We start from the raw sequence: 20,753 nt of genomic DNA, 5'->3' as shown, positions 1-20,753 counted from the left end.
TTAATATTATGTTTTGAGATTTATCCATGTTGATACACAAGGACAGAGTTGACATCATTAATTCCTTTATGGTATTCTTTTCTATAAATACACCACTATTTTCCATTCCTCTATTAATAGTCCTGTTAGTTGTTTGCAATGTTTTATTCCAACCAAGTGCCTGCATTGAAAACTGCTTGCAAGATGTTTCCCTATGATACATTTCCAAAAAATAGTATATATTTTCAACAGGATGAAATATTTCAAAATATCCTCCAAAGGAGCTGTACCAATCTATATGCCTGCCAGCAGTTACAGGAGTGATTCTTTTCCTATGTGCTTATGAATACACAGTATTATCAGACTTTAAAATTTTTTTGCTAATCTATTAGTTTTAAACTACTATTCCTTTTTTTTTCTCTTTCATAGTGAGGCTGAGCATCTTCTCAGTACTATTTGTAAGTCTCTCTTTTGTCAAAATAATTTAGATCAACTTTAAATTCAAATAGACAAAAGCCATCTAAGCCTTGGAAATAAAAAGACACATGTCACCAATACTCTGTTCTTGACACTCAGATTCACCATTTTTTCGACCCTAAAGATTTCAATCATCAGGGACAGGCTTTATACAATTTTAGACAATCAAGTTCTCTGAATTGCTTTGCTTATTAACTCCACCTGCCTGGTCATTACACTTCCAAGTGCCAGAGATTCATTCTCTTCATTCCTTAAACGTCCGCATTATAGCTATTGTCCCCTACAAATTAAAAATGAGGACTAAAATGTTTGAAAGTCATTTGAAGGTCAAAGGTTCATCATTTAAAATGGAATAAATTCAAAAATTTGCATCAATGAGGTATGTTTATCTACCTCTCAAATTAGTAAGAAAAAACTTAATTCAGTGTATATGGAGAAAACAGTCACTTATGCACCACATAAAGCAAAACATATAACATTTCTCTAGAGTCATTTGGCAATACTGAGTATAAACCTTAATAATTTGCCTACCCTTTGAAAAATAAACTCTATTTCTAGGAATTTATCCTAGGGAAATAACCAAACAATTATGCAAAGACATATGTTAGGAATATTCACAAAAGCATTATTTATATAGCAAGCTATCTAAATATCCAACAACATAGATTGATTAAACATGACCTGTTCAAACCAACAGTAGAATACTATGGGTGTATACAATGACTTTGTAAAATTTTCTTTAATGACATGGAAAGAGATTCACAATAAATAAAATGAAAATAGCAGGCTACAAAACCATTTCCATGTGTTGCTTTCAGAATGCATTGACAAAGATTGTTAACTAAATGTTAACAATGGCTATCTCTCAGTGGTGGGATTATAAGTGATTTTTTTTTCTTTTGGCTAATCTGAAATTTCTAAATTTTCTACATTAAATTTTTACAATAAAAATTTTATTTTATTGAAGGAAATAAAAGATTCTAGCACTGTAGTAGGTAGGAGGTGGTTACCTCTTTTTCATCCCCAGCCAGGCCCTCTGTTAGAGGAGCATAAAGGATCAGGTAACCTGAGGCCCCAGGCACTGCATCCCATTTGACTCGCATGCTGTTCTCAGTCACATCGTACAGTAGAAGCTCAGAAGCCATGGGTAAAGCAACTGCAAGAGATTTTTTTTTTTTAATGTTGAGCCACTTACATATGTGTCCTTGAGAAAAATGAAATTATCAAGAAATAAGATTGGCCATATTTGAGGGGAGGGGAGAAAGGGATTAAGAATAAATTGCAAGTTCCTGGGTTAAACAATGCTGATGAAAAACAGGAAACATTGTTGTTTTCAAATATGGTTCTAGACCCTCCCTAATGTGACCCTGCCTACTCTTCTAACCACAATGTCAAGTTCAGGACTTTGCTGACATTTCCAGCTCCTTGTACACGGATCTACGAGAGTGCTTACAGCCCTTCATTGCACTAATCTGCTTACACGTCCTTGGTTTGTGTCCCCACCCCCTACTACAATAAAACATCCTTTTTCTTTTATTTATTATTTTTTTGAGAGCTGTTCTTCCTCTGTCATCCAGGCTGGAGTGCACTGATGCAATCTTGGCTGCAACCTCTACCTCCCAGGCTCAAGCAATCCTCCCACCTCAGCCTCACAAGCTGGGACCACAGCTGCGTGCCACCATGCTCGGTTAATTTTTGTATTTTTTGTAGAGACTGGGTTTCGCCATGTTGCCCAGGCTCACTAAAACATCCTTGAGAATAAGGATTGTCACTAAAATATTTCTGCAAAGTGAGGGCATTAACACTCATCTGACAGATTGTTGCCAGGGATAAATCCAAGAAAGTTCGGAGAGTGATGATCACAGTGCCTGGAGCATTGTGATTAGTGTTGTTTACACTGTTACTGTTCTATCAGAGGCAAATTTTTTAGAGTGATTTTGCATAGTGCCTTGCATGTCATAGGAACTCTGTTAATATTAGAAATGACTATAAGATGTTCGATCTTTTTTTAAAGATTATCTCTTCTCATGATTCTGTGTGCTTGTGCGTGCGTGTGTGTGTGTGTGTGTGTGTATTATGTGTGTATGTTGTCATGGTGTGTTATTAAGATCCTACCCAGGGAGGGAATTATTAGTATTCAGAAGCTTGTTTTACCTACAATGATATGAACAATAAAGATAGCAGTAACATAATTTCCTTGGCATTCTACTGGGCAGGAGAGCTATGGAGTTTTTTCTCTACCTCTACTGACAAATTCAAGGACAATTCTTGGTTCATAATAGGCATTTACTGAATACTTATTTAATAAATGAATAATGTTTTTTGTACTCTTCACCACCAAGATTGCTCTTATACCTATCAGAGATTTACAACAACTTCTTCAAGACATAGCACCTGCAAGACTACAGCTCAGGCATGGACCAGTATCACATATATAGCACGACAAATGTCTTCTATGAATTTGACTGAATTTGATTCAGGATGTCTATCAACACGACCTGAGCAGAATTTCAATTTGAGAAAGGCCTTCTAAGCGGCACTGTACAAAGTTAGAAGTGGGATAGAATTAAATACATACGTGTGGTTTCAGTTCCCCGTAGGCCTTCACTAGCAGTGTGGGCATAGATTGCAAAGACTGCTATCTGATACTCAGTTAAAGACATCAAGTTTTTCAACACTGTGGAAGATACACTTCCATCTACCACCACCTGTTTAAAGAACAGTTTGAGTAATGAGAGTATGGAATATCTTACACGCAGAATTGAAATCAAAAAGCGAAAATATCTCCAGCAAGAATATTTCATTGAATATTTTCTTCTTTGTGCCACATCCGCCTTTCCACTGTGGCAGTCAACTCTCTTTGAATTCCTACGTGAAGTGATGCACTTTTTATGGAATGTGTCCAGAAGTCCCTTATTAATTCATATCTAATAGAAATAATTGTGTCAATACCAGGCTAATTATTATCCTATTTACATCCACTTAATAACAGTAAACATGATATTTTTCCATAGAGCTTTGGGAAGCATTTAAAAGATTTATTAGTCATGAAAAATAAAAGAATCATTGGAAGTACTCGGATCTCTTTTTTTTTTTTTTTTTGGTCCAAATGATTTAAGACTCCACAATCAACTTTTCTAACACTTAAAAAATATCATAAATCCTACCATAACACAGAACATTGTGAAATACGCTGAGGTCAGTCAGAGGTTAGAACAACAAAAAGAAAAAGACAAAAGAATTTCATCATGTTTTAACATATTGCCTGTGAATTGTGGTATCAAAGGTAGGAAATGGGAAGGATCCAATCATCTGGCAATAGGTGTTCTCGCCTGTGTTGGTCAAGCCATAAAAAAATGCTGGCCATAGCGGCTTTATTATGGCTTTTCCATTGCACTAATCCCTACAAACGTCCGGAAAACTCCAAGCCTTGGAGGGCTAGTCCATATATGACCATGTACTTTGGAATTCACAGACTTCACTAAGGCAGAAAGCTCAGACCACTCCCAAGTAGAAAAAATGCACAAATAGCAAAAGGGGTCCTGGCCAGATAATTAGCTACTGATACATTTTACTTTAGAACTTATTAATTTTAAGAAGAAAAATACGTTGTGTTAGAAATTCATACCTGACCAGTTCTGAGTGTTATTGGAGAGATGAAAGATATAATTGCCATAACTCAGAGATAGGGGATAACAATATGAACAAGTGGAAATGTATTTCAGTCAAATTCTTTAAAATGTCTGTGACAGAATAATCTTATATTTATATTTCTGCCTTGTTCTCACTATTGTAGAAGACTTGAGAGAATAAAAAGAATGGTTTGAAAATACTGTCTCCTTATTACCTCGTCTGGTTTTCCACCCCTGGTAGGATAATACACAACTCTGTATTTTTCCACATTTCCTGGGGCGTGAGTCCAGTTAACCATAAAGCTTCTGGCAGTGACTTCAGAAGTAATCAACTCCGTAGGCGGCCCAGTGATGGCATGGGCTGAGGCTAAATTAAAAAAACACATCAAATAAACCTCTTATCCAAAGTTATTTCTTATGAAGCTAAGACATCTCATTAGACAGAAATAAATATTGATTTTATGCTGCCTCTAAGATTTTCCTCTTTAAATAAGTTGATTCAGTTATCCATTTGTTCATTCAAACATTTAAATGTCTATTAGGTGCCAGGTACTATGCTAAGTTCCGAGGATACCAAACTTAAATAAGACATAGTTCTTGACTCCAGAGAACTTTCTTAAATTAAGGTCATTGTTAATAAAAACAAACATTAACAGCCGGGCACAGTGGCTCACGCCTGTAATCCCAGCACTTCGGGAGGCCGAGGTGGGGTGGATCACCTGAGGTCAGGAGTTCAAGACTAGCCTGGCCAACATGGCAAAACCCCGTCTCTACTAAAAATACAAAAATTAGCTGGGCATGGTGGCAGGTGCCTGTAATCCCAACTACTTTGGAGGCTGAGGCACGAGAATCACTTAAACCGGGAGGCAGAGGTTGCAATGAGCCGAGATCGTGCCACTGCACTCCAGCCTGGGGGACAGAGCAACACTCTGCCTCCAAAAAACAAACAAACAAACATTAACTAAGCATGTGTGTATTGAAAGGTACTCTTCAGAGTCTTAAGAAGATTTTTTCATCTCATCTACTTCTCCCTAGTTCCTATTACTGTTCACACTTCGTATGTGAGAAAATCAAGGCACAATGAAGTCAGCTAACCTGACCAAGGTCTCACAATTAGTATCAGAGTTGACATTGATATCTGGGCTTGACACAAAAGTCTGTGTTTCTAAGCATCAGAGAACACAGGCTCTATACTAAAAATTTCAATTCAACAAGTGACTAATATCTAAAAATTTAAAAAAAGAAAAAGCAACTAACATATACTAAATGCCCACTATGAGCTCGACACTATGCAAACATTTGCGTGTGTGTGTGTTACACATGTTAAAGCAAACGATTCTATAAAAATTTGGGACATGCAAAATCTAAGTGGAGGGGGAATGCAATATGTAAATGATAATAAAGAGCTTAAACTTTAGAATTTCTCACGCTTTAAGAGCACTTACTCAAAGGGACTTTAATAATCTCAATTTTTAAAATACTGTTTTGAACACAAACTATGGGCAGGAACTTTATTACATGCTGTATCATCAACCACATGTAGACTATTTTGGAAAAACTGAGGTCTAAAGTAGCTTCGCTTTGAAGCTCAGAGAAATGTGTTCAGGATCATACTGCTTGGATGCCCAGCCCAGCCCCATGAGATCTAGCCTGGGGAAAGGGGAATGATGACAGAGAGAAGGACACGTAGCCAGAAAGAACCATTTCACACTGGTTACAACAGAGGCAGCAAATAAAATCAGACTCTTGAAAGAAGACTTGGATATTACCCTCTTCTCAGATTACAACTCTATAAGGCAAGCGCAATCTGCAGGCCAATGATATGATATCTCTCCAAATAAAGTAAGTGCTTTACTCTATTCCTTTTGCTGAGTATAACTAAAAACTCTGGAAATTATATCAAAGACAAGCATAAGAAGACGCTGAAAAGTAGAGAGAAGAAGGTCAATGAGTGCAGAACTACAGGGCTCAGGAGCTCCCAGCGGTGAGCTCCCACTTCCTTTTACTCATATATCCCAGACATGGAGCTAAAGTATCTGGCAACCTAGAAACACCAACAGATACAGACTAAAAATTGCTAACAAAATCTTCTCCCTCTAGCAAAGGACCAGGAAATGGCCAGCCTACCAAGACTGAAACTTTTTAAACATTTTTGGTAATAATTGTTCTACTGCAGACAATCAACACAGAAAAAAAGAATGTGGCCACACCTTTACCCACACCAGCAAAGGCCTAGTGGAAAGTCAAAATTTCCAGCCTTTTTTGGCTGTAATAGGGTGCCCTAACATCCACCCCAACCCCCTCATGTCAGCCAGGGTGGTGTGAGAGGTCAAGTAGAGAAGAGATATTCATCCCCAGCAGATGGTAATGAATCTTTTCCCCTACAATCCTATCTATGATATCAAGAGAGACCACATGAAGAGCCTGCCTGGACCCTCAACCCCACTTGGGAGTAATGAGGCACCATTCTCCCTTACTCTGTGACAGAGTCAGAGGAGACCTAGCAGTGAGTCAGGACTTTCACCACTGTCCAGTAGCAAGGAGGCCACTCTTAATGAAAACTAAATTAAACAAAACATGCAACCGGGATATGATCCAGCCATTGTACTGCTGGGCATTATCCCAGAGAAATGAAAACTTATGTTTGCACAAGAACCTCTACATGAACATTCACAGCAGCTTGATTCATCATAGCCAAAGGCTGAAAGCAACCCAGGTGCCCCTCAATGTGTGAATGGTTAAACAAACTGTGGCACATCCATATCATGGAATCTGGCACTCAATTAAAAAGAAAGAGCTGTTGACACGTGCAACGACTTGGATGAATCTCCAGGGAATTCTCCTGCATGAAAAAAGCCAGTCCCCAAAGGTTACATACCACATACCTCCATTCACATAATATTTTTGACATGAAAAATATTGGAGATGGAGTAGTGGTTGTCTGGGATTAGGGAGAGAGGGAGAGGGATATAAGTGAGGGTGCCTATAAAAGGGAACAGGAGTGATCCTTGCGGTGGAAATGTGCTGCATCTTGCCTGTGTCAATGACAAGTATTCTGCTTGTGGTAATGTAATTAGTTTTACAAGATTTTACCATTAGGAAAACTAGTAAAGAACACAATCTTTCTATGTATTATTTCTTACAAACTGTATTTGAATGTATAACTATCTTAAAATTAAAAGTTTAAGTTTTAAATAAATGTAAATGTAACATTATGGAGAAAATCATCTTGTGTGTAAAGAGTCCCTCCTTCACCCCCACAAAGCCTGCTAATATACTCTCTTTTCTACTCTGATGGCTCAGGTCTTAGGGGAACAAGGGGTCTTCAGAAAGCCAACACGAAAAATGAAAAGAATTTTCCCAATTCACGATAGGCTTATGCACCATAATACTGACATCCACAGGACTGCTCCGTCACTCATTTTACCTTTAATTTCTCTGTCCTGTTCTTCCACTCTAGAGCAGAGGGTCCTGGTCAGACTCTCCACAACTGTGTGCATCAGATCGAATTCGGCAACATTGTACACATGAGTGCTGTCTGGTTCGGAGGCGATCTCCTGCAGCTCATTCACATCAGCGTTTTTCACCCCTTACACAGAGGACAAAAAAGAGAATGGTGACCTTTATGCCCCCTTGGAAAGAGTGACTGTGGTGGGCCTGATCTGACCCAGTCAGTCCATCTTCACTGCAGTCAAAGCATCATCTGCTGCTTGTAGATAGATATTTAAAATTTTATTTAAAATGCACACACGAAATAAACTGATGAAATAAAAAAATATAGTCTTATATCTATTATATAACAAAACAATAGCTCTGATTCTAACAAATTATTCATATAGAAAGAAAATAAGCAAAAAAAGGGAAGAGGGAGCATATGTACCATTGACAAGATGAAAGCTGTTATGTGCTTGTGTCCTGGTAAACAACACTTGGGACCCCCCCCACCCCCATCTGAGAGGCTGCTTCAGTCACCCTCCCCGCTGCTGGTGAACTTGCAGTCTTGGATTTGGTTAAAAGCATCTGCCACTTTAAAGAGGAACATTTCATGTCAGATTGCTTTTTACAAAAAGTCAGTTGCAGAATCATTTTTAAATGATTAGATATTAATTTTACTCAGTACATCATAACAGGAAGATGACTTAATAAAACTAACTTCTGTTTTGCATGAATATTGCAGAAGCAATAGTAATTAAACCAGCATCCTAAACTATCAAAGCTTCAGGTTTAAGTTTCTATAAAATAAGTTTACTGAAATTGAGAAATACTGCTAGAACAAATATATATATATATATATATATATGTTTGAAATTATTATTATTATATAGCATTAAGCCAAGGAGAAAGCTAGGGAAAATTATTTTTTTAACATACTCAAATACAATTTGCTGTCTAGTAACCACCACAATTTTATACTAACGTAAACAGAAAATTTCTGGTCCTTCCACAGTATCTACTGAATTCCGTGGTCAAGCACAAAGTTGGGTGTCTGGAATACAGCAGGGAATAGAATAGGACAGAAAGCAGTGAACACGAACCCTTAAAAAAGAGTGTGATCACTGTGCCCCCAACCACCACAGTAAGTGTTTTCCATATAATAACACTTTTAATCCTCACAATCAATCCTATGAGTTTGGAACTATTGTTCCCCTATTTCATACTGCCTCTCAGAAGACTGCACATTAAAATGAGTAAACATTTACCAACAATGTTAGAGATAGGAAAGGAGAGGCATAAGGTTAAGTTTTATTGGTACGAAGGTAGATTTCCCTTCTCCAAGCTTCATCAAACAAGGAGGATTTCTTTATAATGCCCGTCATTTCAATCATCAGAGGGTATTAAAAGGAGGTTCTATAGAAGCAAGGAAGAGAAATTACCTGGGGCAACATGAATTACTTCTTAGATGGCTGGCTGTGCCAATGAATTTATCTTTCAACCCCAACATATTGAGCAACAAAGCATTAGTTGTCTCTGAACTATTTGCTTTAGGAGGTTGCAGGATAATAAATACTGCTGATTTCCAGGTAATTTTCAGAGAAGTCTAAATCACATCTGGATGAATTTACTTAAAGCTTTGCTTAAAAACTCACCTATTCATCATTAACAAGAGCAGAAAATGGAGAATAAACACATAAATTAGTCCTCCATTAGTTTAAGTCTTTGGCAGAGATTTCCTTTATTGGACAAAAGGACAGGAAAATAAATCTCTCTGATGGTTCTTGCCTGAAGGACTTCTACAATTGCTTCTAAAATGTACATCTGAATTAATATAACATTGAATGTATGCTGAAGCAGTGCCAATAAAGCTTTTTTTTTGTGATATTCAGTTGAAACCAACAAGTTTGGACTTATATAGGAATATTCTGGGAAAAACAGGCCCAATTTTGCCTCTCCCTCACCTTCCCAAATAAAATAGTTTGACTGTTGCAACTGCACATAAAAGAGAGGAAATGGTCATCACGACTTTGGAGGAATTTGTTTTGTAAGGATTTTGCCTTGTTCATCTTTGTACCCCAACAACCTCCTCAATGCCTGGCGCATAGTACGTAAGCTAATACTTCTTGAATTAAGCATTCTATAAGCCACATTGCGAGTAGCAAATCTAGGACAGGGTCTAAAGATTTTTTTTTCATTGATAACTCTAAAAGATGTACTGTTAAATTTCAGGGTAAGAAATGTTCCTACAAAGCAAATTTAATTCAACTCCTAGGACCAACTTCACATTTATCTTTACAAGTGAAGCTACCGTATGGTTAAATTCATTTATTGCCCATTTAAATTCCAGGGGTGTGCTGGTAAATGTGGTAAATATTTAACAGTCAGCTTTCTGCCCTAATTTGTAGTGTTTGCCAATTTCTGTAGAATAAATACCCCACTTATTCCAAGCTACCAATATGAGGTCACAAGATGCAGACTTGGGAAAAGGTTTGCACAATTGGCTCTTGCAAACTGGCATGAGCTGGCTCCTGCACACCACTGAGCTATATCACCCACCTCATCCCGCACCACACACACATGCACACAAAATAACAAGGTTCTAATTTACCAAAACAAAGTTCGAACATAATACATTTTTAATTTTTTTCCTGGATGTCTTTGTTCTTTCTTCTGTAAATGAAAAATGTAGCAGTAATGGCTGTATTATTATAGGATAACATACATCACTTACTTGAATAATAATAATACACTTCTCTTACATGTATCTTTCAAGAATATTTTTATTTTTAATACTAAGGGAAATAATTGCTATCTTAGAAATTCTTTAGAGCACTAACTTATTAAACAGCCATTCATTGGATACTTCTTAAGTGTCAAGCACTGGGATAGGTGATCAGGATGAAAAGGTGAAGAAGATACAACCTGAACCTCTGGGAACTCACTGCTTAGAGATGCTGTAAGAATAAGGAAAAGAAACAGGAGGGAACACCATAGTTTCCACAGCTTCTGCAGCTGTTCTTAGACTGTACTTGGCTACATACTAGTAGGAAACAAGTTCTGAAAAAATGATCAGAAACATCCTCTGATGAAAAATTATATATATATACATATATATATATGCATATATACATATATATATATGTATATATATATATATAGGAAAACTTTTTAGGATCTTTCTCTAAGGGAGACAAACTTACCAATATACCTAGAGGAGATATCCCCGTGGGCTTACCAGTAGTTCTCAACCCTGGAGAATGATTTTAAGGTACAGAACTGGGTATGGTTTTCCAGGCCCCTTCTCCCTGGATAGTTCAATTTCATAAGAGTAGAATAGTACTCTGAAATATGTAGTTTTTATGCCAGCACCCACTACAACTGGGTATGTAACTCCAGGGTAGAGAGTACTCTCTTTTGATAGAAGAAACAGCTCATGGAAAGTTCACAAAAAGAAAAATGCACCATATTCTTGATAAATGCAGAAAGATAAATGCATTTTATTTGGACTAAAGACTGATCACAAATAAAATAATTAAATATGTAAAACATAATAAAAGGGACCCTTCATGATAACCAATTTCAAATGTCTTCAGAGCCCTATTAAGGGATTTGCTGTTATAGTTTGGTTTGTATTTCAGTGTTGCTGGGGAATCAGGCATTTTTTTCTGCTGAGAAAGTTTGTTGTTCTCTACTAAATAGAAGACCTTCCCATTGCCAAAGAAAATGTTAACATTTTAATCAACAGCAAAGTTGCATCATCTAAATATTTTGTAGTTATTCTGAATGCATGATATATATATAAGCATATATATGCGTATATATGCATATATAAGCGTATATATATAAGCATATATATATAAGCATATATATATATATATGCTTTTTCACACAAGAAGGATACCTTATAAAGGGTTAGTTTCAGATAAGAACTACTACAAATCTTGAACTTTGTGTCTTCTTTACATAGTTGCAGGATCGTATTTCCTTGAAAATGATAAATTAGATTCTTCCTATATTACCAGAAAAGAGATAGCTGTGACCCTTAAGAGAAAGTCTTGACTTATTAAACAGTAACAAACATGTACCTGACCTTTGCATGCCACTTTCTGCTTTTCACAGCATTTTATATATGACACCTCACTTAGAAATCCTCACACCATGGGATACATGACAGCTAGCATCACTCCCATTTTAACTGTAAGGAAGCTGGGCTCAGATCACAGGGCTGCCTATGACAAGGGCCAAGACTAGAAAGTGCTCAGGTCTCCTGACTTTCAGTGAAGTGCATTTCACATTACATATTGTTTAAAGTGGTTGTGGGTCTATGCCCTTAGTTGAAACAAGACTATAAAGAGCACATACCTATGGCAAACAGTTCTACACCAGACTCACGAAGGTTTCTAGATGGTGGAATAATGTCATCTTGGGATTTTCCATCTGTGATTAAAATGCCAATTTTGGATACTCCAGTCCTTGATCCTGCTTCTGGTTTGAAGCTATTTTCAAAAATGTAGTTCAAAGCAAGACCTTGGAGAAAACAAGGAAAAGTAAACACCAGCCATCTCTAATAAAAAGTCTCCTAATTCTCCAAGATATAACCACAAGACGGGTAACCTATTGAGCCACAGACTTTTTATTACATGCAAATCTTCATTTTTTTAATAACCTTGTCTTTCACAGATTCAACAAGGAACTAAAATCCACTGGAATAAAGGTAATGAAAATAATTAAACACTGCATTCTTTCAGAAACTAGCATTTATAAAGAACACTGAATTCATGGCCAATGGATGATAATAGATCTCGTGTACAAGCAGATCTGAACCTTTATAATTCAGGATGAAGCAAGAATACTCACACTGCATCATCATTAGGTTTTCAATTTTGTTCGTGATATTCTAAGGAACCAAAAAAACCCTCTCTTTGTTTTTTAGGAGTAGAAGGGACAAATCTAAAATCATTAATCGTACTCCTGCCTTTTGAGTATGACACTTTCCATCCAGAAAAAAATAAGAAATGGTGCAATATTGTTATAGGATTTGTGTTCAATAAACTGTTTGCTGCATTAACAAAAATTCCACCAGATTTTGCCTCAGTTTGGCAAAGCAATGATCAGGATTCTACTGGTTTACCTAAAAATCAATAACAACATCTACATTGCTTCATCTGAGCATCTCTAATATGTGCCTGTGGTAGGCAATACAGGTTGAATATCTACTATTCAAAATCCTTGAGACCAGAATCGTTTTGGATTTCGGGTATTTTTGGATTTTGGAAAATTTGCATTATATTTGCTGGTTGAGCATCCCAAATCTAAAAATTCAAAAACTGAAATGCTTCAATGAGCATTTTTTTAGCATCATGTTGGCACTCAAACATTTTGGATTTTCAGAATTGGGATGCTTAGCTTGCAGCATGTCTCAAGGTGAAAATTTTTACAAACCCCTTGTGACTGTGCCATGGATGATTATAATGTAAATATTCTTATATTCATCATTCATCAAAAATACCGTGAGCCAAAGATCCGTATTGTTATTATTAACAGAGAGGATCTTGACTTTTTAGAAAATTATTTCACAATATTTTCATGATAACTAATGATTGCAGAATAAGGGCAAAGAAAATATCTTCTTTGAAAATGAGAAGAAAGTTGTTTATACTTAAATAACAGGGTGGAGGATGACAGGAGGAGAAAAGTAGCGAAAAGATTAGTTGACAAAGGTTAGACAGCTACTCCACTCTGTTGGTCTCAGGGCTTGTTTCATTTTCTCCTAGCCCAACCAAGCCCTTCCTGGGACATTATAGTCATAGAACAAAAGGAATGAGATATCTGGCTTTTAACTCAGTGCTGAGTTTGGGAAAACAGCCATCAAAGAATCCTAAGTGCTAATTTAATTAAAACATTATGATAACACTTACAAAGTGGCAAAATGAGGTAATACAATTTTCTTCAAAAAGATATGTTGTTATAACATGGATTGAACAAAACATACCTGTTAGTGTATTTCCTCCTTTATATGGGAGGTTTCGGACAGCTTCAATCACTTCATCTTTTGTGCTAAATGCATTCAAGTGCCATTCTATTCTGGGGTCACCACTATACTGTGCGAGACCTGGAAGAAAAGATTAGGAAACTCACCAGGAATAATGGGTTACTCAAAAATCTAGTGGGCTACTCAAGAAACTAGAATGACGAAAAGCCTCATCTTTGCAAAAAAATTTTTTTTGGCCTAGCTATAAATTTTCAAAAAGATTTGCTGAGTAAGATCAATTAAAGGAATCAAGTTAGACATATACGGGGGTTGAGGGAGTGTACATATTTTTTAGCCATTTATAAATGAGCACCCAATTAGGTACTTGGCATTAAAAAAAAAATCTGATCATGTTTGTAGATAAAAGGTCTAGATTTATTTGTTGTTGATTTATTCTCAAAGGAGTCATTTTTCTTAATGGCTATTTAATAGTTAAACTAGGAGACTGTTTAATAAAGATTTATTATTTTTATTATTTGATTACAAATAATAAATATTTGTAATTGCTCAATATTGCTCAAAGATTTACAACTTCTTCGCTTCTTATCTGGGCTAGAATTAATTTGGCAAAGATTATCTTGTACTATTAAATGATTGCCAATTTTCTAGTTCAACATTTTCCTAGATTTAGCTCTTTCTTTTAAATAAAAAGAAAACTGCTATGCAATAAATTCTTAAACCAGCTGTAACTTTTAAAGTTTTATTTATATTATTAACAGAGAAGAACTTGACTTTTCAGAAAATTAAAATATGTTCAATAATTAATTGAATGACAGTGTCATTGCAAAAATTAGAAGGAATAAATAATATTTATTGATCCAAACATGTGCTTTGGGGGACCATGAGTATCCTGCAATCCTGAAAGTCACTTTGTAAGGAATTTTTGAAATTTCTTAAAATACTTCCCAGCAGTCTGCACTGACAACTGACTGCTACTGCTAATAATAGAAATTATACCAATTCGTGTCTTCTCTGAGCCCACATCAAATGCTGTAACCAGGTTTTCCAAGAAAAGCCGAACCAGTCTGAAGTTGAATCTTCCAATACTCCATGAACCATCGACCAGGATTACAATGTCAGCAATTGCTGGAGTTTGACAGACAAATTTCACTTCTGCAAAGCACATACCAGAAAAGCGCATGTGTTACTGTCAGAGTAACTTCAAAAACAGTCCATCTTAATGTCTTTTAGACAACTTAGTGCTAAGAATACAAAAGAGTTCCCGTAGGAGCAGCCATCTTTTCACAACTCTTCCCTTAAATGTATTTTACTAGAAAAAAATTGTGGTAACGGTTGGCTGTAGAGCCAGTGCTCTGGAAATAGTTAGGAAAATACTGGGCAGGTTCACACCATCCTGACAACTCAGCCTTCTGTGTATTTTAGAAAGTAGTGTCTGTGCAAAAGCATCCAGCTCTGAGCTTTTGCCTGTTGATTCTTTCCAGGAAAGGTCTTAGCAACACCAGTGTGTGCCAGTCAGCCGGGATGGGAAGATGGCCAGGAGGCAAAAAGACGGCTCTCCTATCCTGATAAATTTATGCTACAGGAAGTGATAGGAAAAGAGAAATGCGGACTTTCTGAATTCAAGGAAACGTTACAGCCGCGTATTTAATCCAAGAAAGGTACAGAGACTTTTTCTAAAGTAGGAAGGGCTTTTGGAACAAGATAACTGGAAAAAGGCCAAAGAGTTTCCCCAAAGTCAAATGTTTTTTGCATATTATGCGCATGTGACAGTAAATTTTGTTCCTAAAGATCATGTAAATAATTTTTTTAAATGGCTCAGTTAGGACTCAGGACAAAGATTCAGAAGAGGATGCCCAGTGGCCATGGTACCTATGTTTTACTATTAGAGAAGGCCCCACTCACAGCAATGCTGGGGAAATGCAGAGGGTGAATGGCTAAGTCTCTACAACAATGGAGAAGGCTGCCTAATCTAGGGTAGGTCTGTGCTTCTTTAGGGGAAACTCACCACTTCTATTCACACAGAGCCAAGACAAAGGAATATTCTCCAAGTGTTTCACAAATCCTTAACAATGTTGATATGGTTTGGTTGTGTCCCCACCCACATCTCATCTTGAACTGTAGCTCCCATAATTCCCACGTGTCATGGGAGGGATGCAGTGGGAGGTAATTAAATAATGGGGGCAGGTATTTCCCATGCTGTTCTCTGAATAGTGAATAAGTCTCACAAGATCTGATGGTTTTATAAAAGGAAGATTCCCTCTGCACACGTGCTCTTGCCTGCCGCCATGTGTGATGTGCCTTTGCTTCTCCTTTGTCTTTCACCATGATTATGAAGCCTCCCCAGCCATGTGGAACTGTGAGTCCATTAAACCTCTTTCCTTTTTAAATTACCCAGTCTCGAGTATGTCTTTATTAGCAGCATAAGAACAGACTAATACTTTTAGTACCTATTGCAACATTGCTTCGTACTGTGGTCTGTGCTTCCAAAGAACTGCTTAACTTTGCTGAATTTTCATATTAGGACTAGAGATCATTAAGTGTGTGTGGCGGGTGGAGGGGTTTGGGGCTAGGTTTCCTGTATCCTTTTTATTCTTGCTGGCCTAGAAAAATCTTTATTTTTTTAACATATATAATGAAAACCAAAATACAGAAGTGTTCATAAACAAGTTGAATATGCTTTTACTTAAAAAAAAAATAGTTGAACTACTATGGTTGGCATAGGCAGTTTAATATACGTGTCTCTGCACCTACCAGGCCACATTTTGCTTAAAGGATCTTGACTTTTTTCCAGATATAAATATTCATGGGATACCTAGATGCTTTTACCAGATGGGGAAAAAATGAATTTGCCAATGAACCACTCCAATATTCATCATAGAAGCTAAACAGTACAACTCAATCCAAAGTTTGTATATTCACTTTCTGGCACCAGATTCCCTTTCTTAATCACCAAATACAGAGCCATCAGCTGGTAACTTTGTATTTGGGAGTCAGCCCTACTGTGCCACACTAAGAAAAAGGCTAAAATGGAATACCACAAGAAGTCACGGGATAAAAATTAATTTGTTTTTTGGACATAACCAGGGAAAACTGAAGTCTGGTTAAGCTTCAAGAACCCATTTTTCTCTGTTTTTATGGGGAAAAGTTGCTCTCAAATGGAGAGTAGTTTTCTTTCTTTTCCAAAACTACTGGGGATATTATTTCACTTATAAATTAATTGGGAACCATGTGGATAGGATCTTAGAAAGGGAACCCTTTCTGCTTATTTAAAAGAGAGGTAATGAAATTGGTATTTTCTGGTTTAAAAAATAACTTCCAATAGATATATTGTTTATTTAGCTCATTCAAGTCAGAAATGACTTGGAAATATAAATTCTGTATAGCTCCTAAACAAGATATAGAACTAATTGACTACAAATCAAAAGATTGATACCTTTAATAAGACTAAAAATGTTTAAGTTGGTCATCAAAAGACATCTTAAAGAAAATAAAAGCATAAGTGTGGGGTATGGTCAAGGTCTTAGATTTTGGGGGTAAGGGGGGCTTGGGTGCTTATGACACCGTTAAAAATTACTAATTAAGTAACTAATTAAAAGAAGAGGGAAATAATCCTATCTGGCATGCACAAAACATTACCTAGAAAAATAATTTGAGTGTTTATGTCATATAATTTAAGCACCAAAAACCTTAAAAGCAAACTACAACTCGGCATATTTCACTTGAAATTAAGACTCATAGGAATATACTTTTTTCAACAATTTCAAAAGTCAAAATCTACCATTGGGTTTGTACTGCAAAGTATGATTTTTCTTGAAGATTAGTACGTACTCACTTGAGAACTGTAAAAACAATATTTTTTCTTGGGTCCTAAATCCAGGTTATCAGCTCTAAGACATATATAAACGCAATGAACCCTAGTGGCTATTTCCATCATAATGTACACATGTACAATGTTTGTCCCATAAACAGGTTTGCCTGTGCCAGGGGCAAACAGCTGTTCATATACTTGGTACAAAGAGGTAATTTAAAAGCCACTGTGTTCAAGTTCAATAATCATATACCTTAACCATAATTCCAGCTGTTATAGTGAATCTTTTTAAAGAAATGCATTCAAATCATTGTCTTACTATAAGCAGGAGCCCAGATTCAAAACTGAAGACAACATTACTCATTACCCATTTCACCATTCTTAGAGAGACACCAATCAGAAAGAAAATATTAAGTACCTTAAAATGTGTTAAAAATCAAGTGGTAGAAAAGAAAACCAGACACACCTGGGAGCCCAGGTAAATGTGTAAAACCCAGAAGCTAAATGTAGTTTAAATCTACAATATAAAGGAATCAGTGCATAAGCTTTTATTGCTAAGACAATATTCCAGATTAATTTGTAAAATAACACAAATCCTTTTTGTCTGCAAGCCTGTATTTAAAATTAAAGCAAAGGGACAGAGGAAATGACCTCTTGAACTGTGTTTTAATTCAGCTCTTAACTTTACATGGGTCTTATCTAAAATGCAACTCTGAAAATACAGGTGGCGTTTTAAAAAATGCCTAAGCAGCTGAACTTAAAGAAAAGCACTCAATGTATGGCCTAGATTACAAAGATAATAATAGTTTTATGTCACAGATAGAATCAAAAGGAACAATTGCACAAGTCCAGGAGAAATGATCCCCTTTCTCTTCTATACTTTCTGGAGTTTTGTGATGAGAAGAGTTGGAAGAACTAGCAATTTCTTAACATTCCATATTGGAAATGATGTACATTATTATATTAAATGTTAAGTCTGGGTGTGGTGGCTCATGCCTGTAATCCCAGCACTTTGGGAGGCCAAGATGGGTGGATCACCTGAGGTCAGGAGTTCAAGACCAGCCTGGCTAACGTTGTGAAACCCCGTCTCTACAAAAATATGAAAATTAGCCGGGCATGATGGTGGGTGCCTGTAATCCCATCTGCTCGGGAGGCTGAGGCAGGAGAATCGCTTGAACCCGGGAGGTGGAGGTTGCAGTGAGCTGAGATTGCGCCATTGCACTCCAGCCTGGGTGATAGAACGAGACTCCATCTCAAAAAAATAAATAAATAAATAAATAAGTTAAGCCTTCCACACTTATCTATTGATTTAGTCCTCACAACAACTCTATGGAACAGGTACCATTACTCTTATTCCCATTTGCAGTCAAAAAGTATGGCATAGAAGGGCTGTGTGATTTGCCCAGGGTGTCACCTAGCTAAGAAGTGGCAAACCTGGGATTTGAAACCCAAGTAATGTGTCTCCACAACCTATGTTTTTAACCACATGGGTATATACTGACTTCAGGAAGGCACTCTATGTTACATAAATCTAGAAAACAAGGGGGAAAATCTTGTTACATAAAGCAGTGTCTCTGCAGGGCTTGCCCCTGCTGTGTCCACAGCTAATCTGTGCTGTTTGCTAACATTTCCAATTATTTGTCTAGAATGTTTTTCCATCCCAAATAAATGCACTTTCATACTGAAGTTGCCCATGTGAAAAGCATCCTTCTTCCAATAATTTTACACCAATTTTATTGTGTTACTGACATCATGAGAAACTCCAAACCCATGTTTATTCATTTGATGTTATGCAACTAATTTCCTGGATGAAATTTATTTATTTTTTTGAAAATCTATTTAGTGTTTATTATGTACCAAGCACTATTCTGAGCAACTGGGAACACAACAAAGCTCCCAACTCCTGGCAGTTTAAATTCTTTTATTTTATTTTGACTCTTAACACCACTCGGTGATTAAATTCTTAGTGAGAGGAAATAGACTATAATAACGAACATAGGTTCAGATGCAAAAAAGCGCTTTATAAAAGTAAACAAAATCATACAAAGATTAACTCTATGTGGGGGCAAGGGGTAATGTTACTGTAATGGCAATAGTATAAAATTACCAAATTAAAAATCTTCCTTTTAAACCATGTTATTGTTTTTGTTCTAATGGCATTCAAATTAAAGACCCAATTATGGTTTATATAATAATGTTTACAAAGCATTTTTAGATAAAGGTATTTATCAACATAGTCAGTGAAGATAGAAAAGAGAGAGCTGACAGAACATAACTTTTTCTGCCAGGTAAACTCCTATTCATCCTTCAAAACCCAGGTTACACTTACCAGCTCCATGAATCTTTTCCCACTGTCCTCAGATGGAACTCATTACCTGCCCCTCTTTATTGACTCTGGATTTGTACATTGTTGTGCCCATCACACTGGAATATTATGATTGGCTTCCATTTTTATCTCCCTGACTAGACTGTGAACTCCTTGACTGGGGAGGGCTTTTGTAACTTGTCTTTTTAGCCGCTTTATCTGGCTCATCTCTTGACATATAGTACATCAGTGTAGGTAAACTAAATTGAATTGTGTTGTTAAATAATAATTCCTCTGTTCACATAGTTCATACTTCTAGTAGGGCACTAGAGAAATGAGCCATGATGGCTCAATTAAATGTGTTCTCTCCTCCTGCCCTGCCACACTACTGCATTGGGAAAGTGGATTACAGTTATTTAGAAATCAGGGAGATCGTATCAAAGTGGCCTGCCTTCCTTGATATTTTCCTAATGCTGGAGGCTAAGTTGAATGAAAGGAGAGTGTGTACTACTTTTATTCACCCTGTCTTAACCTCAGTCAGAAAACCTCACAATGATTTCACCACAACTGGTCTAGGATTCATTTAGGGGCTTTGAATTATTTTGTTCTATGCCACTAGCAAAATATCAGTCTCAGCCATTCATTACACAAGACATTTGAAGGAATACTGTGGCCACAGAACGATTTTTCACTTAAGTCTCCTGTGAGGTTACATTCAAGTTTCCAAACCAAGAGCAAAAGAAAATCCCTAAGAATTTGGTACAGTAGAACTCTCAGAAGCTCACTGTTACCGTGTAGAGACCGGCTCCAGCCACACTACTGAAGGTATTTTTATAAAAAGAGTTAACATCATTTTACATTGCCAAAAACTCAAGGAGAAACATTCGTTTTGAAAGGGTTTTTCAATACATTGGCAAATTCTGACTTTTACAACATTCCCATGAGAAGCCATGTTGTCCCCATTTTTCAGAAAATTAAATTGAGGGCAGGGCATGGTGGCTCACACCTGTAATCCCAGCACTTTGGGAGGCTGAGGTGGGTGGATCACCTGAGGTCAGGAGTTCGAGACCAGCCAGGCCAAATGGTGAAACCCCATTTCTACTAAAAATACAAAAAATTAGCTGG

At 36.7% G+C, this 20,753-nt stretch overlaps 1 protein-coding gene across 2 annotated transcripts in view; it reads right to left on the bottom strand.

The window, feature by feature from the left end:
- Nucleotides 1-20,753, bottom strand: part of COL14A1 (collagen type XIV alpha 1 chain) — a 240,948-nt gene that overhangs the window by 157,793 nt on the left and 62,402 nt on the right. For both annotated transcript variants that reach the window (XM_024251441.3, XM_024251440.3), the window contains exons 6-12: nucleotides 14,512-14,667; nucleotides 13,516-13,635; nucleotides 11,886-12,050; nucleotides 7,516-7,677; nucleotides 4,304-4,455; nucleotides 3,035-3,164; nucleotides 1,467-1,612 (exon numbers count right to left, since the gene is read on the bottom strand). In XM_024251441.3, coding sequence (XP_024107209.3) covers nucleotides 1,467-1,612; nucleotides 3,035-3,164; nucleotides 4,304-4,455; nucleotides 7,516-7,677; nucleotides 11,886-12,050; nucleotides 13,516-13,635; nucleotides 14,512-14,667 — 1,031 coding nt within the window. The remainder of the gene's footprint in view (nucleotides 1-1,466; nucleotides 1,613-3,034; nucleotides 3,165-4,303; nucleotides 4,456-7,515; nucleotides 7,678-11,885; nucleotides 12,051-13,515; nucleotides 13,636-14,511; nucleotides 14,668-20,753) is intronic.

This window comes from Pongo abelii, chromosome 7 (genome assembly GCF_028885655.2).
Source record: "Pongo abelii isolate AG06213 chromosome 7, NHGRI_mPonAbe1-v2.0_pri, whole genome shotgun sequence".
NCBI lineage: Eukaryota > Metazoa > Chordata > Mammalia > Primates > Hominidae > Pongo > Pongo abelii.
The sequence above is the reverse complement of the archived record's forward strand: the minus strand, read 5'-3'. Positions and strand labels throughout refer to the sequence as shown.